The sequence below is a fragment of the Acomys russatus genome, chromosome 2, assembly GCF_903995435.1.
Source record: "Acomys russatus chromosome 2, mAcoRus1.1, whole genome shotgun sequence".
NCBI lineage: Eukaryota > Metazoa > Chordata > Mammalia > Rodentia > Muridae > Acomys > Acomys russatus.
The window spans coordinates 79,499,023-79,520,737 of NC_067138.1; the positions used below are offsets into that span (position 1 = coordinate 79,499,023).

At 40.8% G+C, this 21,715-nt stretch overlaps 1 protein-coding gene across 1 annotated transcript in view; it reads right to left on the minus strand.

The window, feature by feature from the left end:
- LOC127204329 (transducin-like enhancer protein 1) overlaps positions 1-21,715 on the minus strand; it is an 86,567-nt gene that overhangs the window by 38,973 nt on the left and 25,879 nt on the right. Inside the window, 4 exon segments of the mRNA XM_051163265.1 lie at positions 213-229; positions 952-1,156; positions 13,829-13,903; positions 15,409-15,471. Of these exon segments, the coding sequence (XP_051019222.1) occupies positions 213-229; positions 952-1,156; positions 13,829-13,903; positions 15,409-15,471 (360 nt within the window).

Here is a 21,715-nt window from a genome sequence, read left to right on the forward strand (position 1 = left end):
AAAATAGGCACCTCTCCTCAAAGGCCAGATATATAAAGGAGCAGAGAGGACAAGTCCTCACAAAAATAAAATAAAACAACTTTTGAAAAGAAAAAAGAAACAACCCAGGTGACCATACACGGGGTGTCTGTTTGGTGCTTGTGTTTGAAGAAAGGCAGCTTGGGAAGGCAAGTGAGTCTGTGTTCATGTACAGCAGGCGCTGAGGTACTTACCGTGCCCGGTTCTCTGTCTGCTCCCGAGGTTACCAAGAAACGTACAGACACGCCCGTTCAGACACAGAGGCAAGAACAGAAATAAAAAAGGGGGGAATAATTAGAACACAGGCCCCAGGCAGTTTTAAAAATGGCTTTATTTATATAAGTCATTGCACATTCCTAATACAGTGATTTCCTGAAAATTACAGTATTTTGTAAACATAAGATTTACAGTTTAACCATACACAAAGCCTATTTTTAATTTCTTGACAGAATAAATTACTTTTCTCCAAAAATTAGTCAAGTGCAATTTGCCCAATATTTAATGCATACTAGGATTAAAGCCTACAAAACTAGTAACAGATGCAACTGTCAAGCCTTTCATTTGAACACATTCACTTTCAAATTTAACTTCTTATTTCGCCCCATTTAACAGACATCACTTTCTTTGAAAATTACCCAATTAAGCAGTTAACAGTTCTCCATAATATGGTACAGGCCACTGGCATTAAAAAGGCAGTTACTAAGATGTCAAGATGCCTGCAGGCTAGCAAGATCGGAAAAACCCACAGCTGCCCAAGGCAGACCTTGCCGAGTGGCAGGGTGAACTGAGTGTCAGCGAAAAGCTCTGCGACCGCTCTGGTTATCTCACTGTTTGCTCTCTGTGTGGGGCTGGGGCTTTGCACAGCGAGGCACAGCTCTGCAGCACTGTCTGAGTATGAGAGCAAAGCCTAATCTGGCTTGCCCAGCCTCTCACCTCTGTGGCGCTCGGCATCATGGTGCTTCTTGTCATCTTTTATTGCCAAGTGAGACTGCCCACTCAGAGCACTAGACAGCGCAAGAAGGCTGGCACTGCCGCCAAGGGGCGGGATGCCAGGAGGCTGAAGTCCTGAAGGGTGAGGCGTGAGAGGTACGGGGGGTCCATGGCCATGAGAGAGATGCTGAGCTTGCAACTGCTGCTGCTGTTGGCAGTGGTTGGAGGAGGAGGAAGAGGAAGAGGAAGAGGAAAATGAAGTGGAAGAGAAGTAAAAAAGAGGAGGAACAAAGAGAGGAGGAGGAAGAGGAGAAAGAGAAGGAAGAGGAACAGGACAATCAGGAGGGAGAAAAAGAAAAGGAGGAGGAGGAGGTAGAAGTGATGATAGAGAAACCATCCAGGGGAAAAGCAGAAATAAGAGGTAAGAAAGAACCACAAGTTGGACATAGAGAAGGGAATGGAGACAGAGGTGGGAAAGAGGAAATGAGGTTAGTGATTTCAACTCATCAAAGGCTTTTTTGCCCCTTAGTACTTACCCCCAGCCAATCCCCAAATACAACCCTAGAGTCTACACCTGCCCCTTTTGTTCTAACCAACCAGGACATGAAACTTGGTTACTATGAGTCAAGAACAGCTACTTTAAACAATCCATGTGTGGGTCTCATTTAGATCTACGTGGCCCTGAGGAGCAACTTCAGTGTGTCACGGAATCTAAGCTCTACCCATGTCCTCAACTAACTGCAGTTAATCAGGGTACATGATACATGACAAGCATCCCAGAGTGAAGAAGTCACACTATTTATGACCTGAGTGCATTTCGCCCAACATTAAGATCACAATGATGCCATGGATGGAAGCCTGAACTCAGGAAGCAAGAAGTGCTGGCATTTGAACACGTGCTTTTGTCCTTAACTCACCAAGCCCTCTGAGAACTGTAAGGAAGCAATGACTTCCTCGTTTCTCAGAAGCAACCCAGCTCCACGGTACTGGGGAAGTTGCTGAGGATCACTATGGTGAGGAAAGTGTCGGTAAACCCTGCAGCTGCCCTCCCACTACCCTACACAGGGAGACGATGGGCCTAGGAAGCAGGCTGACCACTGGAAGAAACCTTGCAGTCAACTTCTCTTAGCCATTCCTTTCATCCAAACCTCATTGCTGAAACCCAGACCCATACACCGCTTCTATGTTACAGAACAAAGTGCTGAGACTGAGGGGTTGAAACCTTGAGAAGAGAAGCATTTTCTACTGACTGCAGGAACATAGAGGCCCCAGGAGCCCTATACCTATACTACTGCCCATTTTATAACTACCACCTAATCCATTGCAGAAGTTACAAACCTGTCCATAAGAAACCACACTAGTGCTCTCACGTATTACAGTGAAAGCAAACAAATATGTACGAAATGGCCCTGAGGCATCTATCTGGCTGTGTCTCAGCTGTCCAATATAGAATTCTTTTTTGTTTTTTTTTTAATTTTATTAATTTATTCATATTACATCTCAATGGTTAGATCTGATTTTTGATAAGACAGTAAAAACACTTAAATCTTTATTTCTAAGACATAATGTTAGAACCTTCTTAAGATTCTAATTCCTCTTCATTTCTCAGGACTGAATTGCTTGTTTGTTTATTGCCCTCTCTTGAGTGGGACACAGTGGAACACAGAATTCTTCCCAGCTGATTTTAGTAGCTTCCACCCACACCAGAAATTCATGTCTAATTCCCTTTCAGATGCACTTCCTACCCTCAAAAAGCAACATCTTAGACATTGAAAATCAGTGATTTTTACAGTACATTTTCAACCACTCCCACCACCTCTGAAAAAATCTTTAGGAGTCCACCTTCATTTCAAACTTCCACTCCTCTCTAAGAGAATTAGTTTTAATTAGAGGGGTAAATGGAAAACAGGGGTAAGGTCCAAGCAGACAGCATTAATAACATTCTTGGAATGTATTTATAAATTACTCATTCTCCACTTGAGATCACAACCACAGTTTCTTTACATGTAAAATCACCTTGCTGTCATCTGAAAGACACTAATTCTTGCTCTGTCACCTCCTAAGAGCTCAGCAACAGTGAGACATAAAACCAAAGAAGCTGGCAGCAGCAGCAGCAGCAGCAGCGCGGTACGCTAGGCATGCTCATTAGCACTTAATTAGAATCAAGACACCTGCCATAAGAAATGTGCTTGAAGGAGGATGAAGAACAGGTCTGCCCTACTAGCAATTACTATCATTATGTCGCAAGCACGAGCCACGTCCAGCTTCGGAGAAGCAGTGAAGCAAACACAAGCCTGCCTTGGGTCATTAGGCACAGCACTGATTAGAGGGAAAGCGACTGCACAGAGCGGAACAGACAACCACAGCATGACTGCCCTCCTACCCCTTCACAAACTTGCAAGATAGAGCCACTGGGGAAGCACCTCAGAGACAGGATTTTAGCTGGCAGCATTTTTGTGCTGAGGAACATGTATCTAGGTACCCACACTAGGTACCTCCCTAAAAAAAGAGTCCAAGGTAACTTTCAGAAGGGGAAAAAAACAAAACAAAACTAGAAAGCAGACCATAATACACTACTGAAAGAAGGCTGAGCTTACATAACCATGACCTTTGTCACAGCTATGAAATAGTGATATGTGTTTAAACTGAAGAGTTGGGGTAATGACTATCAGTGGGAATAGACAATAGAAAAACGGGCCCAGAGACCTTCCATTTCTACCTAGTCTTGTTTTCTCCAGGCCCTGCAAAAGTAGCTGTCTGTCACTGAGAGGTATCTGGGGTCAACTATCCTTGGCTCAGGACATTTGAAAGGCTTTTTGCTTTAAACAAAATATTTTATAGATAAAATTATACAATCTTAAACACAGAATATTATGAATTGGTAACACTGAGATACAAAACGACAAGTCACAGAATATAGATGCTTCAGGCTCCAAGAAACCTGAGTGTGCATCTCTCATTCGGCTTCCTGAGCCAAGGAAACTCATTCGTGTTTATTATCCCAGCTAAGGCCACAGCTCACCTACGGGAGAGTGCTTAGACCCGGGCTCACAGCTAAGAGTTATAACACCAGGCTCAGAGCCATGAGTGCTAAAACCCTCTCAGCTTCCTAAAAACAAGGTCGATTTCACATTCACAGAGCAAGGAAGACGGCAGCATCCTCCAAAGACAAGTGTTTTTCTTCCAGAGCAGCCAGAATGAATGCTCTAGAGATGACACAATTCCATGTCCTCAGTCACAAATCCACTTTTACCATGGAGCCCCAGGGCAGTGACAAATACAAGCTTTTTCTCAGACTTCATGAGCACAGCTTCTCTCTGCCCCACTCCTCAGTGCTTGCTCCTATATGCCTGCCCTCTTTCAAGGACTCTTGTAAAAGAGAAGTTCCCACACACAGCATTAGCTTTTCTTCCAAAAGTAGATACTATACTAAAATAAAGCATTTCTTTTAAATAGGGGGCTCCCATGAAAATAAGTTAACTTTGGAGGGGCAGTCCACACATCATTCCACATATTACTACAGGAACATGTTCTCTCCATAAAGTACCTGAGACAATCTGGTATATATCACGCTTTCCCACAGCAAAAAGCAGCAACACCATTTAAAAATGTGTCTTAGGTCAAATACAATACTGGCATGGCCAGACAGCCAAACAATAGTTCTGTCATTTAGAAAAAATGTATGCACCTACCCTCCACAGACCCAAATGTCATCTGTCATTTTTTTTTCAATCTGACAGCAAGAATGGGATAATTCAAACTCCTATCCAGGCAATTGAATTCTTAAAAAAATAAGGACTTTTAAGTTAATGCTTACAGATTTATATCACATAGAGACACAGGAAAAACATTCTGTACAGCTGTCATTTTAAAGTAAAATTTTAAAGCCTGAAGTAGGGCTCAATGATAGAAGGTCGCCTACTGTGTTCAGACCTATTCATTCAATCTCCAGCAGTGCGAACAGATACAAGATGTTTTTGAAGAGCGCTGTTTTCTCAACATAGCACATTCCCCATGCTATCAACAGAGACCAGAAGCTCTCAAACGGAGCAACCTGACAGGGACACCTGGACAAAAGGGAGTCAAATGCTATTAGCCTCTTGTGTCTGGAGGAAGATGATGTCCTGCAATGCACAGTGCAGCTCTCCACCAAACAAAGTTGGGACCAAAATGCCACCTGGTGCTGGAAAAAACTGGTCATGGCTGGACTCTACCCACTAACCCCAAAGGGATCCTGCAAACTGCTATTTAAAACATCAGGATTTCCAATATTCAAGCATTAACTGTCATCAAGATCCAAGTCCCTTGTCACACTTCAAAAAAGCAAAAATCTGAATGCTGTCAAGAAAGCTCAGTGGGTAAAGGCAACTGTAAGCAAACCTGGTGAGCTAAGTTCAACCCTAAGAGTTAATGTAAAGGGGGGGGGGGAGGAAAGAATCAACACTATGTCTTCTGACCTCCACTGGAGCACTGAAGCAGGCACCCCAACACAGACAGACAGACAGACAGACAGACAGACACACACACACACACACACACACACACACACCCCATGCATACAACAGCTGTCTGACAGCCAGGGCACATTTTCAGCACCTGGCAGGCTGGGGCAGGAGAAGACTGATGCCAACGCGGGCTACACAGGAAGACTTGTCTCAAAATACAACAAACAAGAGGCTGGCAATATAGCTTAAATGGATCTCTAGCACCACATAAAACCCGATATGGTGAGGCACACTTGTTATCATAAGATAGCAAGAGAAGACAGAATGGTCAGATATTATATCAAATTTATTCCTCACTAGATAGTGAGTTCTGTGGCAGCCTTGGTTACAAAAATAATTTTTAAAAAGAAAAACCTGCTTTCTAAAGTTGATCTTACTAGCAAATTGAAAATTCAAACAATACAAAAGGGAAGAAAGAAAAGGCTATTGTAAAAGAGGCTACCCTGAAATTTCCACGGAGTGTTCTGATCCCTAAGAGAAAGTCATGTAAAGGGTGAATATGCTCTGACTGAATGAAGTGGGAACAGGCTGAGTGAGAGATGAAAGCAAGCACCAAACCCTGAGTTAATGATCCTGAAAACGCACAAGGAATTAAATAACCTTACACACGTCAAGCAACAGACATGCTATTCGAATCCACACTGTAACAAGCCTGGCTGTGTTGCTGGCATTTGGAACTCTGAAGTGGTGGTGTGGTCACTATCATTTTTGTTCTAAATCACAGGTGTTAACAGAGCCCATAACTACAGAGCTGCCCAGAAAGAACATCAACTATGTAAGGATGCAAAATGTCATGCCACCAGGCACCAAATCCAGAAATTTAACCCATTTTACAAACCCCCCAAAAATGATGTCACCAAATCACACTTAACCCAACTAGACTGAAATCCACTTGGCTGGCATCTTCACGCCTGAATCCTAGCAATATGTATGTAAACATTATTAAGGGAGATAAGCTGTGACAAGTGGCACTGCTGAACTCCACAGAATGTTCTTACCTAGTGTCTAGTTCTCTGTTCTTTAAAACATTCAGTTCCTATCTTGGGGGTCTGGGGAACAGAAGAAAGAAAGAAATTGGTTCACTACATAATCAAGTGGAAAGGTCTGTTTGGCAGTAATGACCTCAAGGCCACCATAGGAGCTGTCTGAAAACCTATTACATGAATGGCGTCGCTCCATAAGAGAGACAAACAGGCGTGACAAACAGAAAGAAGCTGCTGTGAAGAATTCTCTAGCCACTTGAAAACAATAAAGATAAAGTAGCAAAGCACTAAAAGGCCCAGAAAATGACATGTGGATGATCTAAGAAGAGTTCCGTATCTATGCGAGATACTAAGTAGTATTCTATAAAACAAAACAAAACAAAAAACTAACAACAACAACAACAACAAAATCAAACTGACTTAACCAGGAGAAACACGATATACAGAAAGAATGCTTCTCTAGCCGGATGTGGCAGTGGCACACATCTGTAATCCTTGTGTGAGCGCAGACGAAGCAGGTGGGTCTGAGCTGCAGGCCAACCTGGGCTATAAAGTGAGAATGTTTTATGAGGGAAAAAGAAATGGGGGGACTGTGCAGAACAGAGTAGGATTTCCATGCAATGTTGCCTTTGCAAGTTTAATTTTAAAAACCTAGACTATTGGAGTTTAAGAAGGTTTAAGTCTTTGAAACTAGAAGATCCACATTTATTGTACCTGTGTGGTCTTCTCCAAGTAGCAGGATACCCACTCTTCGGGAAAGGCACTTAAGGCTGGATTAAAGATGGGCTTTCCAGGGTTTAGTTGCATAGAGCTCATCCTCTTTAAATTTCACACTACAATCTGACAGCTATAGCTAACGGAGAAGGATAATCCAACAGTTTGCTAATCCTTGAACCAATCATCTCATGGAACAGTGGAGCACTTTTCATATCTACAACTGATTGTTTTAGGCATAAAGTCCCTTCCCTCTTAAGATAAACAGGAATCCCACAGACACAAATATTCCACAGCTATCAAGTGCACAATATTCTAAGCTTCTTTTGTTTTATACAAAGCTGTTTTAAAGTACAGAGAGGTGTAAGCGTGCCAGTGAAGGAGGAATTTACAAATCTACGCAATAACTGAAGCTATCCTGGTCTTCATATAGGTTATGTACATAAAATATAAGTTACATTGTATTCAAATAAATTATAAAGAAAAATAAGTTTCTCCAGATTAGCCCCAAATTTCCTGAGTTGGCGGAGTTTAGATACTGCTGTGGAAAATTGTTTAAATTTTCTTATACAGTCAGCAATGAGGCCACTACCAAAAAAAATCATTTTGTGGATAGGAAAGATAATCTCTACTGTCAACCTTAAAATCACAATGGGAGGGTGCTCTTCTCTTGAGTATGAAAACCAGTCTGTCCTAAAATGTAATCTCCATCTGTCCTCCTGTCTCAACTTTAGAGTATGTCCAGCTAAACGGAAGGCTGAAGGGTTAACCCGTCAGGAACATGCCTGTGCAGTGTATCGCAGCAACAAGCTGGTGAAGAGAACAGCAGCAGTTCTCCACTACTGAGTCTTAAGGCAATGCACTCGGGGCACACCAGAAACTCAGAAAAGGCCACAGGTGGCTTGGCAACCCAGAGAAACCATGCACCCAAGGCCACACCCGAGAGCTTGGGCAACCACATCCACAAATCTACCACAAGCACTCAGAGAAACCTACAGTTCATGAAAGTTGGATCCCATGCTGGGTGAAGGTTTCCAGCCAAGGTGTCAGCCCCTTAAAAGGTATAAAGATATAGGTTATCTACAGATGAGGACACTAAAATGTATCTATCTCCTGCGTATAGACAACAGAAAATTACAGAGCAGGTGGTTAGAAATAAAATACACAACCATGCAATCATTTCCTTTAAATGAGAAAAATGGCACTCAGTTTTTCATACTACATTATTTTCACTCAAAACCCAACTATTTTCCTTCAGCAAAGCCGGAAAGTTTACTAAAAAGCAGAGAACCTAACGGGTGATAGAAACCACCTGCCCTTTTTGTGAAATGTGATTACTTGATGTATGGAGGTGCCATAAGTGATCCGGCCAGAGGTTTCAAATGTATGCATTTCACCACACAGAAGTGTGTGTGTGTGGGGGGGGGGGGATGATTCTATGCAACTTGAGTAGCTTTATAGCACATGGATTTCCACAGTAATTTTTTTGTGATATAACTTGACTGAAAGTAAGTATTTATTTGCACCCCAATCAATTAAGTTTCAATATGTTGAAAGCAGGTTTTAGTTCCAATCTCAAATAGAACATGGCTCACCCTGAGGTCTCTAGTTCCCCCTTTCAGGTAGCTATTAGCCACCTGACTACTAGGACATTACGCTGTGAACAGCTGATTTTATATTCAATTTTTAATAAAAATACAAGTTGAAAAAGAAGTTTAAGAATATTGCTGAGCAATGGTGACACACACTTTTAACAGAGGCAGAGGCAGTGGCAGGTAGATCTCCAGGTTCAAAACCAGCCTGAACTATAGAGTGAGTTCTAGAACACTCAGGGCTACACACACACAGTAACACTGTCTTGGAGAAAGTAAGAAGGGGGGAGGGAATGGCTAGAGAGGTGGCTCAGTATTTTTAAGAGCACTGGCTGTTCTTCCAGAAGGTCTGAGTTCAGTTCTCAGCACCCACAGAGTACAGCAGATTACATCTGTGTGTAATTCCAGTTCCAAGGAATTCCATGCCCTCTTCTGGCCTCCTTGGGCACTGCACACATGTGATAGATACACATGTAAAACACTGATACACACAAAAATAAAAATTTAAGCTGGGGATAGTGGCATACTTTTAATCCCAGCACTCAGGGAGGAAGGGCGTGGGAGGGGCCATTGTGCTTGCTCAGCAGCAAAGGCAGGTGGATGTCTTACGCTACAGGGCAACCTGTTCTACAGAGTGAGTTCCAGGTCAGCCAGGCCTACACAGTTAAACCCTGTGTCAAAAAAAACCAATGTTCCCTTCCCCCAAAAACCACATAAAATAAGTAATAAAGATTTTAAAAAATGTTGCAGTAGAAATCCATATGGCTCTACCTTCAAGAACAAGGCCTCAAATGAATGAGTTTTCTTTCCCACAATGCGCTGTGTTTTCTAACAGTGTCTGTGTATGAAACTAATCGGTCCAATTGGAGCAATCTTTGTACATTATAAAGCCCTTCATTTGATGCAAAAAAAAAAAAAAAAAAAGGCTTTTGAAGAGGGGTGAGAGCTATTCTTATTAGTGACTATAAAGACAGATATCTGAATGAAGTTGGGAAACAATACCGGTTTAGAAAGTGGCAGTGGTAGGTTCTCCTAAGGTCCATAACCTCACCGACCAGAGGTACCTTGGGTTTACAGAATTAGGCATGAATTCTCTCCTATACACTAAGCCTTCAGTCCGCTTAGGTAGGTGTTGGTTACTGCCAAGCTATAAGTGCCAGTATTACACCCCTGGTGTTATCTTGCCAGGCTGGTCACTGTTATGCTTCCTCAGCTTTACAGCTGTGTGACTGGAAGCTGCATCCATAAAATCTCAACCGTATGACTGGCTAACCTAAGACCTGTACATCTCAATGTGAATGGGGAAATCTCACCCGGCTCCACCCTTGGATGGAGAAATAAACACAACTAATGGCTGCTAAAAGTGACAATCCATCTTTTCTAGGAACAACCTCCTTAGTAGGTTAAGTAATCTCAAGTAGTCATCCCTAAGTACGTATGAGCAACATGAAATGAAGTCCACAGTATGTTTACTTTGTGTGTTTGCACGTGTATTAGTGCATTGTATGTGTGTGAGAGAAGATAGGGGAATGGGGTGGTGGGAATTAATTAATTAGTCAGTTAATTAAGGAGGAAATGAATCTGAAAAGGAATAGAGAGAAAGTTTGCTAGAGGAAGAATAGGATGGGATAATGTAAATATATAAGGGGCAATCTGCAGTAAAAATCCTTTTGGCCAGGGAAGGGACTCAGTAGTTAGGGCTTACTTGTAAGCTTAGTGACCTGAGTCTGCCCCCTGAAACACATGTGAACAGTGGAAAGAGAGAGAACCAACATGCACGCGTGTACGTATGCACACAAGCACAAATAAATAAATAAATAAATAAATAAACAAACAAACCAACAAACAAACTTGTGTTTAAATTATTAAAAATCCTTCTTATTGTTACAGCAGAACACATTAGCAGCAAGAGACTTTGAGAAGCAGGATTCAAAAAGCAGTGCTGCAGTTAATATTCTGCCAGTCACCAAATTTGTTATCAAAACTGCTTTTAGCAGGTCAATAAAAGGCCAGGTGTGGTACCTCAGTACACTTAATCATAATACTCAGGAGGTACAGGCATGTGGATTTCTTGTGAGTTCAAGCCTAGCACAATCTACACTGCTAGTTGCAAGTATGCCAGAGATATACAGTAAAACCCTGTCTTTAAAAAGGTAACAAAAATATTTGAGTAGTTTTTCCAACAATTAACTAAGTGAAAAATCTTCCTTAAATTTTAGTACTTTAGATAATGGATGAAGGCAAATAGAAAAGAATTAAACTTCAGTATTTCTCCTAGACTGAAGAACATTTACATGTTGGTGAAAAATTGGTATCACTCACTCAGCAAGGACAGAAAAAAGTAGAACTTTCCCCCTCCTCTAGTGGAAGAGTACTTAGGGCCAAGAAATTAAGCTGACCTCACCAAGAGTCTGGCTTGCTTGACAAGCCCAAGCTGCTTTGCTAAAACAAAATTTCCTTAGCTGAATCAAGCAGACCATAAGGGCCTTGAATGTATCTTAAAGAGAAGGTGAGGGTTTCATCCCATTTGCATTTTAAAGGGTACTCTTTCATGATCTTTCACTCTTAAAATAGATGTCTAAACCTTTTCTTTTCTTAGCCTGAAAGTCAATGAAGATGAAGAGCTTGGCCTCTCCCATTGTTCTCTCCCCTAACCCATCCCAGAACAATACTGACAGCTGCTATCAAACAGGCTGCGTTTTCTCTGCACAGCTGCTGCATGAACAGTCTCCCAGCACTTCCTCCCCTCTGGCCAGACAGGCTGGCACACTGCATGTGCAATGAAGGGCTGGAAAGGTCCACTAAACTGTCAGCCCAATTTTATGCTACTCCAACCTTGCAGGATGTATACAATTCTTCTCAAGCAAAAAACCAAGCATAAGCCACAGCATGAAACTAAAGATAGGGGCTGTTTCTGATCATTGCAAACTTTCAAAGAGCCTGTCATAAATTAATACACTGATCTCACCATTTGGATGATTAAAAAGTGCACACGCTAAAATGCTGAACACACCATGATGCATTAACACTTGGCCCAATTCACTAACCTGAGATGCTATCAAAGCTAATCTGCCTTTATAACCTCACCATATTTCTTAAGCGAAAGCTGTTAATAAAATGTGCAATTTACACACCCTTCTGAAATAAACTATTTTTACTTTCTGATTGTACTCAAAGTAAATCTTAACTATAGATATCTGGCTGGTTAATACATTTTCCTCCTTTTGAAATGCAGGTCCAAGGAAGAATCTCTGGGTCTGGGCAGTGCCTTTGAGAACTCAAAGACCAGCATTTTATTATTGAAAAACTACACATAGCTGGCCAAGTAGTTCACTTGTGGAGTACTTTCTTAATATTTGTGAGGCCCCAGGTTCAATCCCCAGTACAGCCAGAGAAAGACCAGAAAAATTACATGTAAAAATTTAGAGCCCTATCAGAAAACAAACATGTCCCACAAAGTTGAACAGGGCCCTTGAGATCTGCTTTGCATATGTTTTCTTTTAATCAAAACAGGCTTTTCCATCCTCATTCATTTGGTTAAAAAATTCCTTGCTCCAACTACAAGCACAATCACGATTAGTCTCTTCTAATCAAACACGGTACGTGCAAAAATGCCAGTGAATATTTGATTTGATCTCTGAAATAAAGCAATTCATTACACAAGAAAAGGGTAGAGAAGGCAGCAGACAAATGCAGGCATAATTGTGTTTTTTGTTGAATGTGATTAGAGAGCCCACTAAGTAACAGTCAAAAATGTGATACAGAAGGAGAAGAAAGACAGAGCCCAGATCTGGGGTGGGGAAGGAGGGGGAACTGTTTATGCAGAGCTAAGCTGTCAAGTGCAATAAAGCGGCTTGAATAAAATCTAAGCTGAAAATCCACTGAAGCTCCCTGGTTCACGGAGGAAAAAGCTATTAAAAGGAAATGAAGGTCACCCTCCCAGTTTATTTCACCTAATTGACTGCCAATAGCTTACCACAGGCACCCCAACTGCAGATCTGCAATTGAGAAACTGATGAAAGGAGGGTTTTCAAGCTGAGGCTCATTCTTTAATCCTCCTTGGCTCTTGTGTTTTTCCCATCTCCAGTGGGGATGTAATTTTAAACCTTGATAGATTAACTGGTTCCATTGTCTGTCACAGCACTGGACTATGGCACTCTTAATCCCTACAGCAGCATGTCTAATTATCATTACAAAGTGTCTGAGGGAACTATAAAGACCAGCAGGGCATCTTCTCACAAGCAATTAACATAAATTGATAAATGAGTGATTTTGAATCCATTTGAGGAACTCACATATGAATAAAATAAAGTAAGCCCCCCCTATTTCAGCTACTTCTTTCCTTTAATCTAAAAGGGGCAGAGCACATGAGAACCACCTTAAATCCTACAGTGGGTGGGGTTTAACTCCAGCAAAGAAAGAGATGGAATGCTTGTCTCACTAGATCCCTTAATGCAGAACAAATGACTTGTGATTGACAAGAGAAACCAACTTCACCAGCAAGAAGAGATGGCTAAACTCCAGACATGTGAACCCTGAAAGGCCACAGAGCACTAGGGCAGACAATTAACACTCCTTCCCTGGCGAGGGAGCTTTTCATTGGTATGCCACTTTAAAATTCATGAAAGAAGCACAGAAAGAGAAGAATCAAACAACCACAGAGGTTCCAGTACCCTAGAAAGCAAAAGGCAAGAATAATTCAAGAATCTTGTACTGACCTCACTGTGGTGGACCAGTACTTGACAGAAAGAAGGAAGGAAAGTGTTTGGAAGGTGATCTATCTTCTGCCCGGCTAACAACAAGGGTGATTTTAAGTATCACAGGATAAACTTCTTTCTGTCTCCATTCAGAAGAGTTCATTTCTTTCTCTTCTAGTGTTCCTCCCCTCATCGTCCCTGGCCTACTAAGTCCTTTTCCCTACATATCTCCACATACACCCAACCCCCCCTTTCACCCTCCCCTATTAATCAAATAAGTCATCTCTAAGTTACACAAACTTAGTTGTGTGTGTGTTATGCTATCAAACCATAAAGAAATGAAAGCTGGTGATACACACTGTAGGAGGTAGACCTGGTAGGCCACGTACCCCGATGATGGCATTCAACTCTGCCATGGTCACCTGTTTGGCACGTTCGACAGCCTGGGCCACCTGTTGTTGATGCTTTGAAAACAAGGAGAAAAAAATGTGTTAGCAACAGCTAAGAATTTTCCTGTTCATTCTGACAACAAAGACAGAAAGGCAGGTCCTCAAGCACTGTCACTTTACAGAACACAAAGGAAGGACAACGTAATGGAGCTTCCCTTTATTTTTGAAGGGTTTCAGTCACCCCTGAACTCCTGACAGGGTGGTACATATCACAAGAAACACATCAAGCACGGTGACCAGTCTTTAGATACTACAAAGACCAAGACACAGAGGACTCTGCTAGCTTATAGACATTCATAACAATTGAAACACCTGTCTTGATACTTAAAATGTAACCCGTCAGTCTGTGATTTCTCTGATTAAAATATCTAGATGCATCAGCAGTTTTGTTTTGTTTTGTTTTTTTATAAAACTGGAAAGTCTCCATATTATTTATTTCAGCTTTTAGGTGTCTTACACTCCAAGGAGAAAACAAGCTCTGCTTTCAATTTAGAGAATGAAAACTCATCTTGCTCATTCCCCAACTCTACACATAATTAAAATATTGCCAGTTATTTGAGGAGGATAGGACAGTAGCAGCCGAGGTCATGGGAAGCTGGCAGCAAATCAGCAGGAAGCCAGCTCCAGTACTCCCAGCAGCTGGGCCTCCTCTATATCACCACAGGCTTATCTTTATATATTGAAAACGTATTAGTATTCCCCTGTACCCGGAAAGAAGATAATACTTTCAAAGCAAAACTGAAACACAATACTGAGTCGATCTCCAATTGCTCCTATGAAAGACTTCCTTTGAAAAGGTTAAAGTAAACTCAAACCATGTGGTATATCAACGTCTATGACTCTGTGAATCTACATGACATGAATACTCATTTAATCCTTATGATTATTATCTACTCTCTCCATGGAATGAATCTGATATATAAATGAAGTCCCTGCTTTCGTGTAAATTAACCCCAATGCAGTTACATTCAAGTCAGCTCAAGAAAACACAAGAGGAAACCTGAATTATACCAAGCACATATTACTCAAACACATGCACAGCCATGAGTGGTGGCATAGGCCTTAAATCCAAGCACTGGGGAGGTAGGGGCAGACAGGTCTCTGTGAATTTGAGGGCAGCTTGTTCTACCTAATGAGTTCCAGGCCATAGTCTCTCTCTCTCTCACACACACACAAAGGTGGGGGTGGGCACATGTTCTTTATGCTTAATAGTCACTTTGCAGTTTTCAAATAATAATAATAATAATAATGATAATAATAATGATAATAATAATAATAATAATAATAATAATAATAATAATAATAATAATAATTTGGGGTTGAGATATTGAGATATTGTCACCCCTCCAGCAGCCTGTTCTTAGATGCCTTAGACAGAATGACAGGGTGGACACACTTCAGATGTAACAGATGTTCTCTTCACACTTGTTCCTCGTGGTAAAATTAACATCTTAAAACTGGCTAATTTGCAAACAGAGAAGCAGCATAATTGCACTTTAACAGCTGAACATTTTACTTACTTCCTGAGACAGAAATGGGATGACTTGTGCACAAATGGTATTCAATCTCTTGGCGATTTCAGTCTACAAAGACAAAGCCACACACATTTAGAACACCTTCCAGTAAGTTCAGAAAGGTGAAACTGGAGTCTTCAACTCTTATTCCAGGTGACAGAAAATTCTTCCTTAAGCCATGTTACCGATAATTACCTGGAGATAAACAGTAAATACCAGGGCTCCCTATGGAGCAGGCGTAAGTGCAAATTTTACTGGTCACTTAAAAGATAATGATAGGGCTGGAAAAATGACTCTGGTTAAAGGCAGTGGCTGCTCTCCCAGAGGACCCAGGTTCTGCTCCCAACACCCACACAGTTGTTCACAACTAGTTGTAACTCCAGCTCTCATACCTTCTTCTAGCCTCTGTGGGTACCAGGCATACACATGGTGCACAGACACACATGCTGGTAAAATACCATATACATCATTGTTCAATTAAAAAATAAATAAAATCAAGAGTACCTGAGTCAAAAAATATACATGGTTTAGATTACATTGTCATTTCAATCTAAAACTGGTAAGCCCTTAATACTTTCTTGTGGAGGGTATATTATGGGACATGTTGACAGTTAAAGCAAGTTCACTCAAAGTGGAATTCAAAACCATGTCAAGGCAATCTGGCTTTCAAAGACACTTGGAGCAAAATAAAAAGAAGGGGGTATTGGCATCCTCTCCATTGCTTCTGTTCAATATATACTGCTGGTGCAAACATAAATTAGTATAGTCACTACAGAAATGTGGAGATTCTTCAAAATACAAATACGCTATGACCCAGTTATATCAGTCTTCAATAAGTCAATGCACCACATATAATTTCACTATTCACAATTGCCAGAAAGCTGAACCATCCTAGATGTCCATCAACAAATGAGCAGATAGAAGAAAATAGGGTCCTTATACATGATAGAATTTTATGCAACCATAAGGACAAATGAAATGAAATCACAACATCTGCAGGAAAGTGCATGGTGTCTGTGTGTGTATGTGTGTGAGAGAGAGTGGGGGGGGGAATGAACTACAACAGTGCTGAATAACAATAAACTGCTGGAAGTATTATCATCCCAGATTTGAAATTATACTACAGAACAGCAATAATAAAGAAAAGAGACAAGTTGATCAATGGAATAGAACTGAAGATCTCAACCTAACGCCAAAAAAAACCATAAATACACACTGGAGAGAAGCCAGTATCTTAACAAATGGTGATGATCAAATTGGATAGCTGCATATAGAAGAATGAAAAAAGTATTGTCCTATATAAAATGTAACTCCAAATGGATCAAGACCCTGAACACAAGACAGCCTGAATCTGATAAAAGAAAAAGTAGGACCGAGTCTTGAAATTCTTCGCACAGGAAAAGACTGTCTGAACAAGACTCTGACAGTGGAGGCATTAAAAGCAACAATTAATATACAGAACCTCATGAATCGGAAAAGCTTCTGTATAGCAAAGGACACCATCAACTGAACAAAGAGGTATATAGCTTAAAGAATAAAATTCTTTATGAATTATACATATGGCAGAGGTGTAGTGTCTAGAATATACAAAGAACTCAACACACTGAATGTGAAGAAAACAACTCAATTTAAAAATGGAGTATAGAACTACCCAGAAAGTTCTCAAAAGATGAAACACAAATGGCCTAGAAACACATAAAATGTTCAGCCCCCATAGCCATCAGGGGAATGTAAATTAAAACTACTTTGAGATTTCATCATACCCCAGTCTGAATAGCCAAGATTAAGAAAACAAATGACAACAGATGGTGGTGAAGATTTGCAGAAAGAAGAACACTTACTCCTGGGAGTGCAAACTTGTACAGCCACTGTGGAAACCGGTGGGGAAGTTCCTCAGGAAGCTGAGAATAGATCTACCTCAAGATCCACCTATACCACCACCTTAGGGCATATACCTAATGGAACTATGTCTTACTACAGGAACACCTGCTCATCCATGTTCACTGCTGCCAGATTCATAATAGACAGAGAAGGGAAACACCCTCAATGTCCATCAGGTGATGAATGGATAATAAACAATTGCTGTGTGGTACTTTTACACAATGGAATACTATTTATGTCTTTATGTAGGTAAATGGATGTCTCCTGAGTGTTTTCTCTTGCAGGTGTGTATATTTCATTCAGAATAACCACAGAGGTTAGCTAGAAAATGATGAGGGAGGAACAGAGGAGGGAATCTTCAAAGGAAAGGGAAATAGAACACAGAGTCATAAAAGAATAAAGGGAAAACTAGAATAGGATTAAATGGGGAAGGAGGAAAAGGCAGGGTAGAAGATGGAACATGGGGTAATAATTAACACTGAATGTATTTTTTAAAAGCCACATGGAAACCTACATGGTAGAATCTTCCTAAGATATATAAAAGGATAACCAACTAGACATCATATGCTACCAAACCAACAAAAAACAACAACCCAGTACCAAAATGGATTATATCTTTTTAATCTAGCTAAAGGGGTCTGACAAGATCTCCCCAAACATTACATGCTACTACAAAGCTATGAGTTACCCTCCACAACCTGACAGTAATAGCCTATTGCTGAAGATACAACTTACTTATGTCATCAAACACAGAGAAGTGAAACTGGTGTCCATGTAAATGTTCACTCATGCTGACCAGTATAATGTTCAAAGGTACTGTGAACACTGAAAGAGCTGAAAAGTAACCATCAATCTCATTTAGTTACAATCCCAACAACCTAAAATAGGGACTGATCAGTAAAACAGACCCCCTGGTACAATAGTGGCACAAAGTTAATAGGAACAACTATGTTGGATACTTTTTTTTTTTTTTTAAGATTTATTTGTATTATGTATACAGTACTTTGCCTGCATGTATACCTGCCTGCCAGAAGAGGGCATTAGATCTCAGTATAGATAGTTGTGAGCCACCATGTGGTTGCTGGGAATTGAACTCAGGACCTCTGAAAGAACAGACAGTATTCTTAACCTCTGAGGCATCTCTCCAGCCCTATGTTGGATACTTTTATGTTAACTTTAGAAGTTTGAAGTTCCAAAGTTCCAAGAAACTTTGATACTTTTATGTGAACCTTTACATCAACACATTTTGGAAGAGGAAACCTCAACTGGGAAAACTGCCACCAGACTGCCTATGGAAAAGCCAATGGTACATTTTTTTGACTGATGATTGGTTGGGAGGGCTCAGCCTTGGAAGCTTTTGTTCCTGGGTGTTGTAAGAGGCAGACTGAATAAGCCACAAGGAGCAAACCAGTAAGCAGCATTGCTCCATGCACTTTGCATCAGATCCTGCCTTCGGATCCATGGCCAGTTTGAGTTTCTACCCTGACTTCCCTCAGTACTGGACTATGATACAGAGCTGGGAGCTGAAATAAGCCCATTGTTCCCCAGGTTGCTTTTGGTCATGGTGTTTTATCACAGCAAAAGAAACCCTAACCAAGACCTAAACCTCTCTTTTATTGTATTTAAGGACTCTTCCATGTGATGGCACCCAAGTCTGACACTGTTAATGAAGCCAAGTATTTTACTAAATGAATTAAATGAACATAGCAATAACATGAATCCTAACGGCATACTGCTATAGCCATAGACTCGAGCATGAGGAGCTTCTTCTTGCAGTAGTTGGAAATTAACAGAGCGACTCACAACTGAACAATGTGCAAAAAGTGAGAGATCTTGGAGCACTCAGCTCCAAATGAATCATCGTCATTAAATCCCTCCCCTCCAGGCTCAGGGATCTATGTAGAAGAACAGAGTGGGAAGAATCAAATAGCCAAAGTCAGGGAACCACTTCAAGCAAACAGTACCTTCCAGACATAGCAGAATGATGCACATATAAACTCAGACAAACTGACAGCATGCACAAGACCTGAACACATTCAAGCCAGACAAAAAACCAGCACAAAAAGCAGAAGTGAGCACAAAGTCCCAACTTTGACCAAGAATCTATTTTTAAAAATAGCTACTCAGAGAGGGGAATCAGCTTTTTTCAATGGAGAGACACCGAGTACATATCAACCACACTCCAGGGCAGGCCCCATATTCAGTAGTCGGTTAACACCAAATGGACACCATGGTGCTTCTTTGTTTGGTTTTGTGCTTATTTTGTTACTTTTTTCTTTGAAAGACAGAACATAAAGTTAGATGGATAGAGAAGCAAAGAAGATCTAAGAGAAGCTGGGGGAGAGAAAGAATACCAAAATATATTCTTTAAAATTATTTTTAAGAAAAGAAAATTTATAGATTAAAAAACTAGGCTTGTATAAGTTACAATGACCTAAAGTATTTTCGTGCTAAGTAGAGTTGTCACAGGGAATCAGTTTTTAAAATAAAATGGTTTTATTACCTCAGAGACCCTAACTAAAATTCATGATCTCAAAAATGTAATAAACCATGAAACATATTTCTAATAACAGAATTCAGTCTAGAATGTGACAAGTCATGACATGTTGAGTAAATGTGGTACATGTCACCATTTGCTAAGACTTTGTTGACAAGGACCCAGGTCAGCTAAGTACCTGGTGTCCCGAGTAGCTGTATAGCCTAATGTAAATAAAGCAAAGTCCATGCTTAGCTAAAAGAAACAACCAACCAATCTGGAAAGAGCAAAAGAGAAGAGCACAGCAACAGAGGGAAGAAAGGCAGATGAAAGGGGAGGGAGGAAATAAGGTCATCTGCAAAGAAGCCTAACAACAGCCTATTAGCTCATCATTTTCTATCTGTGCTTAATAAATGCTGCCTTTATTACTGAACTAGGCAATAGAAACATCAAGAGGCTGCAGGTGTAGCTCAACTGACAGGATACATTAGGCCCTAGGTTTGATTACTGGGTATAATGGAGAAGTTCAAGGTCTTCTACTACACAGTGATTTCAAGGCCAATCCAAGGTATTTAAGACCAAGAAGAAGAAGAATGAAGAGAGAAGTGGAGGAAAGGATCAAGAGAAGAAAATTACAAAGTGAACAGGCCATGCCTATGACGTAGTACAAAGGAAAATGAAGGAGGAACCCCAGGCACCTTACAATAAACTATATGTAACAGTTGCCTTTTGTCTTCCAACATGATTCCATTTCCGTGAACAGCCAAGCTCTTTGGTTTCATGGGAATGGATACAGATCAACCCAATTCTCCTGACCACCAGTGGAATGGCATTACAGAGCACATTATAGAAGGAATGCACAGGAAGGAGCTACAGTTTGAGGAGGGAACAAACTCCTGACCTTGCTTTAGCCAAGGAGGCAAACCCAGAGCAGCTATGCCAGGTGCAAAACAGCACTCAGTGAGGCGTGTACAGTTCATTTATCACTGTCATTCATCCACTCCAAGCAGGTAACTCAAAGTCATGGCTCTCCCACAAGCATACACACGTGTATTCACATGAGCAGAGAGAAATGACCTATGCAGCAGTCATTACCCACTTTCCGTACATTCATTTGACAACCATTCTGTTCTTTCTCTTTCAAAATACACTAAAAAGTTTTCAGATTGTAGAAGTGATATACATGGAACTAAAGAGATGATTTAGAGGTTAAAAACTCAGCTGCTCTTATTAGAGGTCCAGAGTTCAGTTCCTAGCACCTACATGATGGATCACAACTACCTGTAACTCCGGTTCTCTGGGACCCTATACCCTTTTCTAGTCTCTGTGAACTCCAGACATGAATGTGCTATAAACTCATACATGTTAGCCTAACAATCACACACATAAAATAAATCTTTTTTTTTTTTTTTCCGTAAGTGATAGATGTTTGGCTGAAGATAATGCTTAGACGTAAGGTACTTACTTACTTGCCAGATATGCACATGTAATTGAGGATGATCCCCAACAGGGCAAAATGTGAAAGGTAAAGTTTCACAACTCACTTTGAATATGTAACACATGCACACAGGATAGAGAACACATGGATAGAGAAGCATGACAGAAAGCTAAAACAACACTCAACACATCATCCAGAAACAGTAACCGGTTATGTTAAGTGGGCTTGGGTCACCATCATCCCAGCCTCTCACTTCGCCTACAGAAGCCCAGAGTAAGAGAACACATTTTAATGTTAACAGGTCCCATTCCATATATCCCTGTACTGTAATTTGTTTTCCATCTAAGAAACAATTGCCCAGTCAATAAATATAGACAGTATTGAGTATATCAACATATTCCCCTCTGTGAGCAGTCAGAAGTCTAAATGATGACACCAGAAGGCTTTGATGTTTTATCCAATTACCCAAAATTCCAACTCTGTGCCAAATAATGCTCCACATACGGACTTCTTATGCT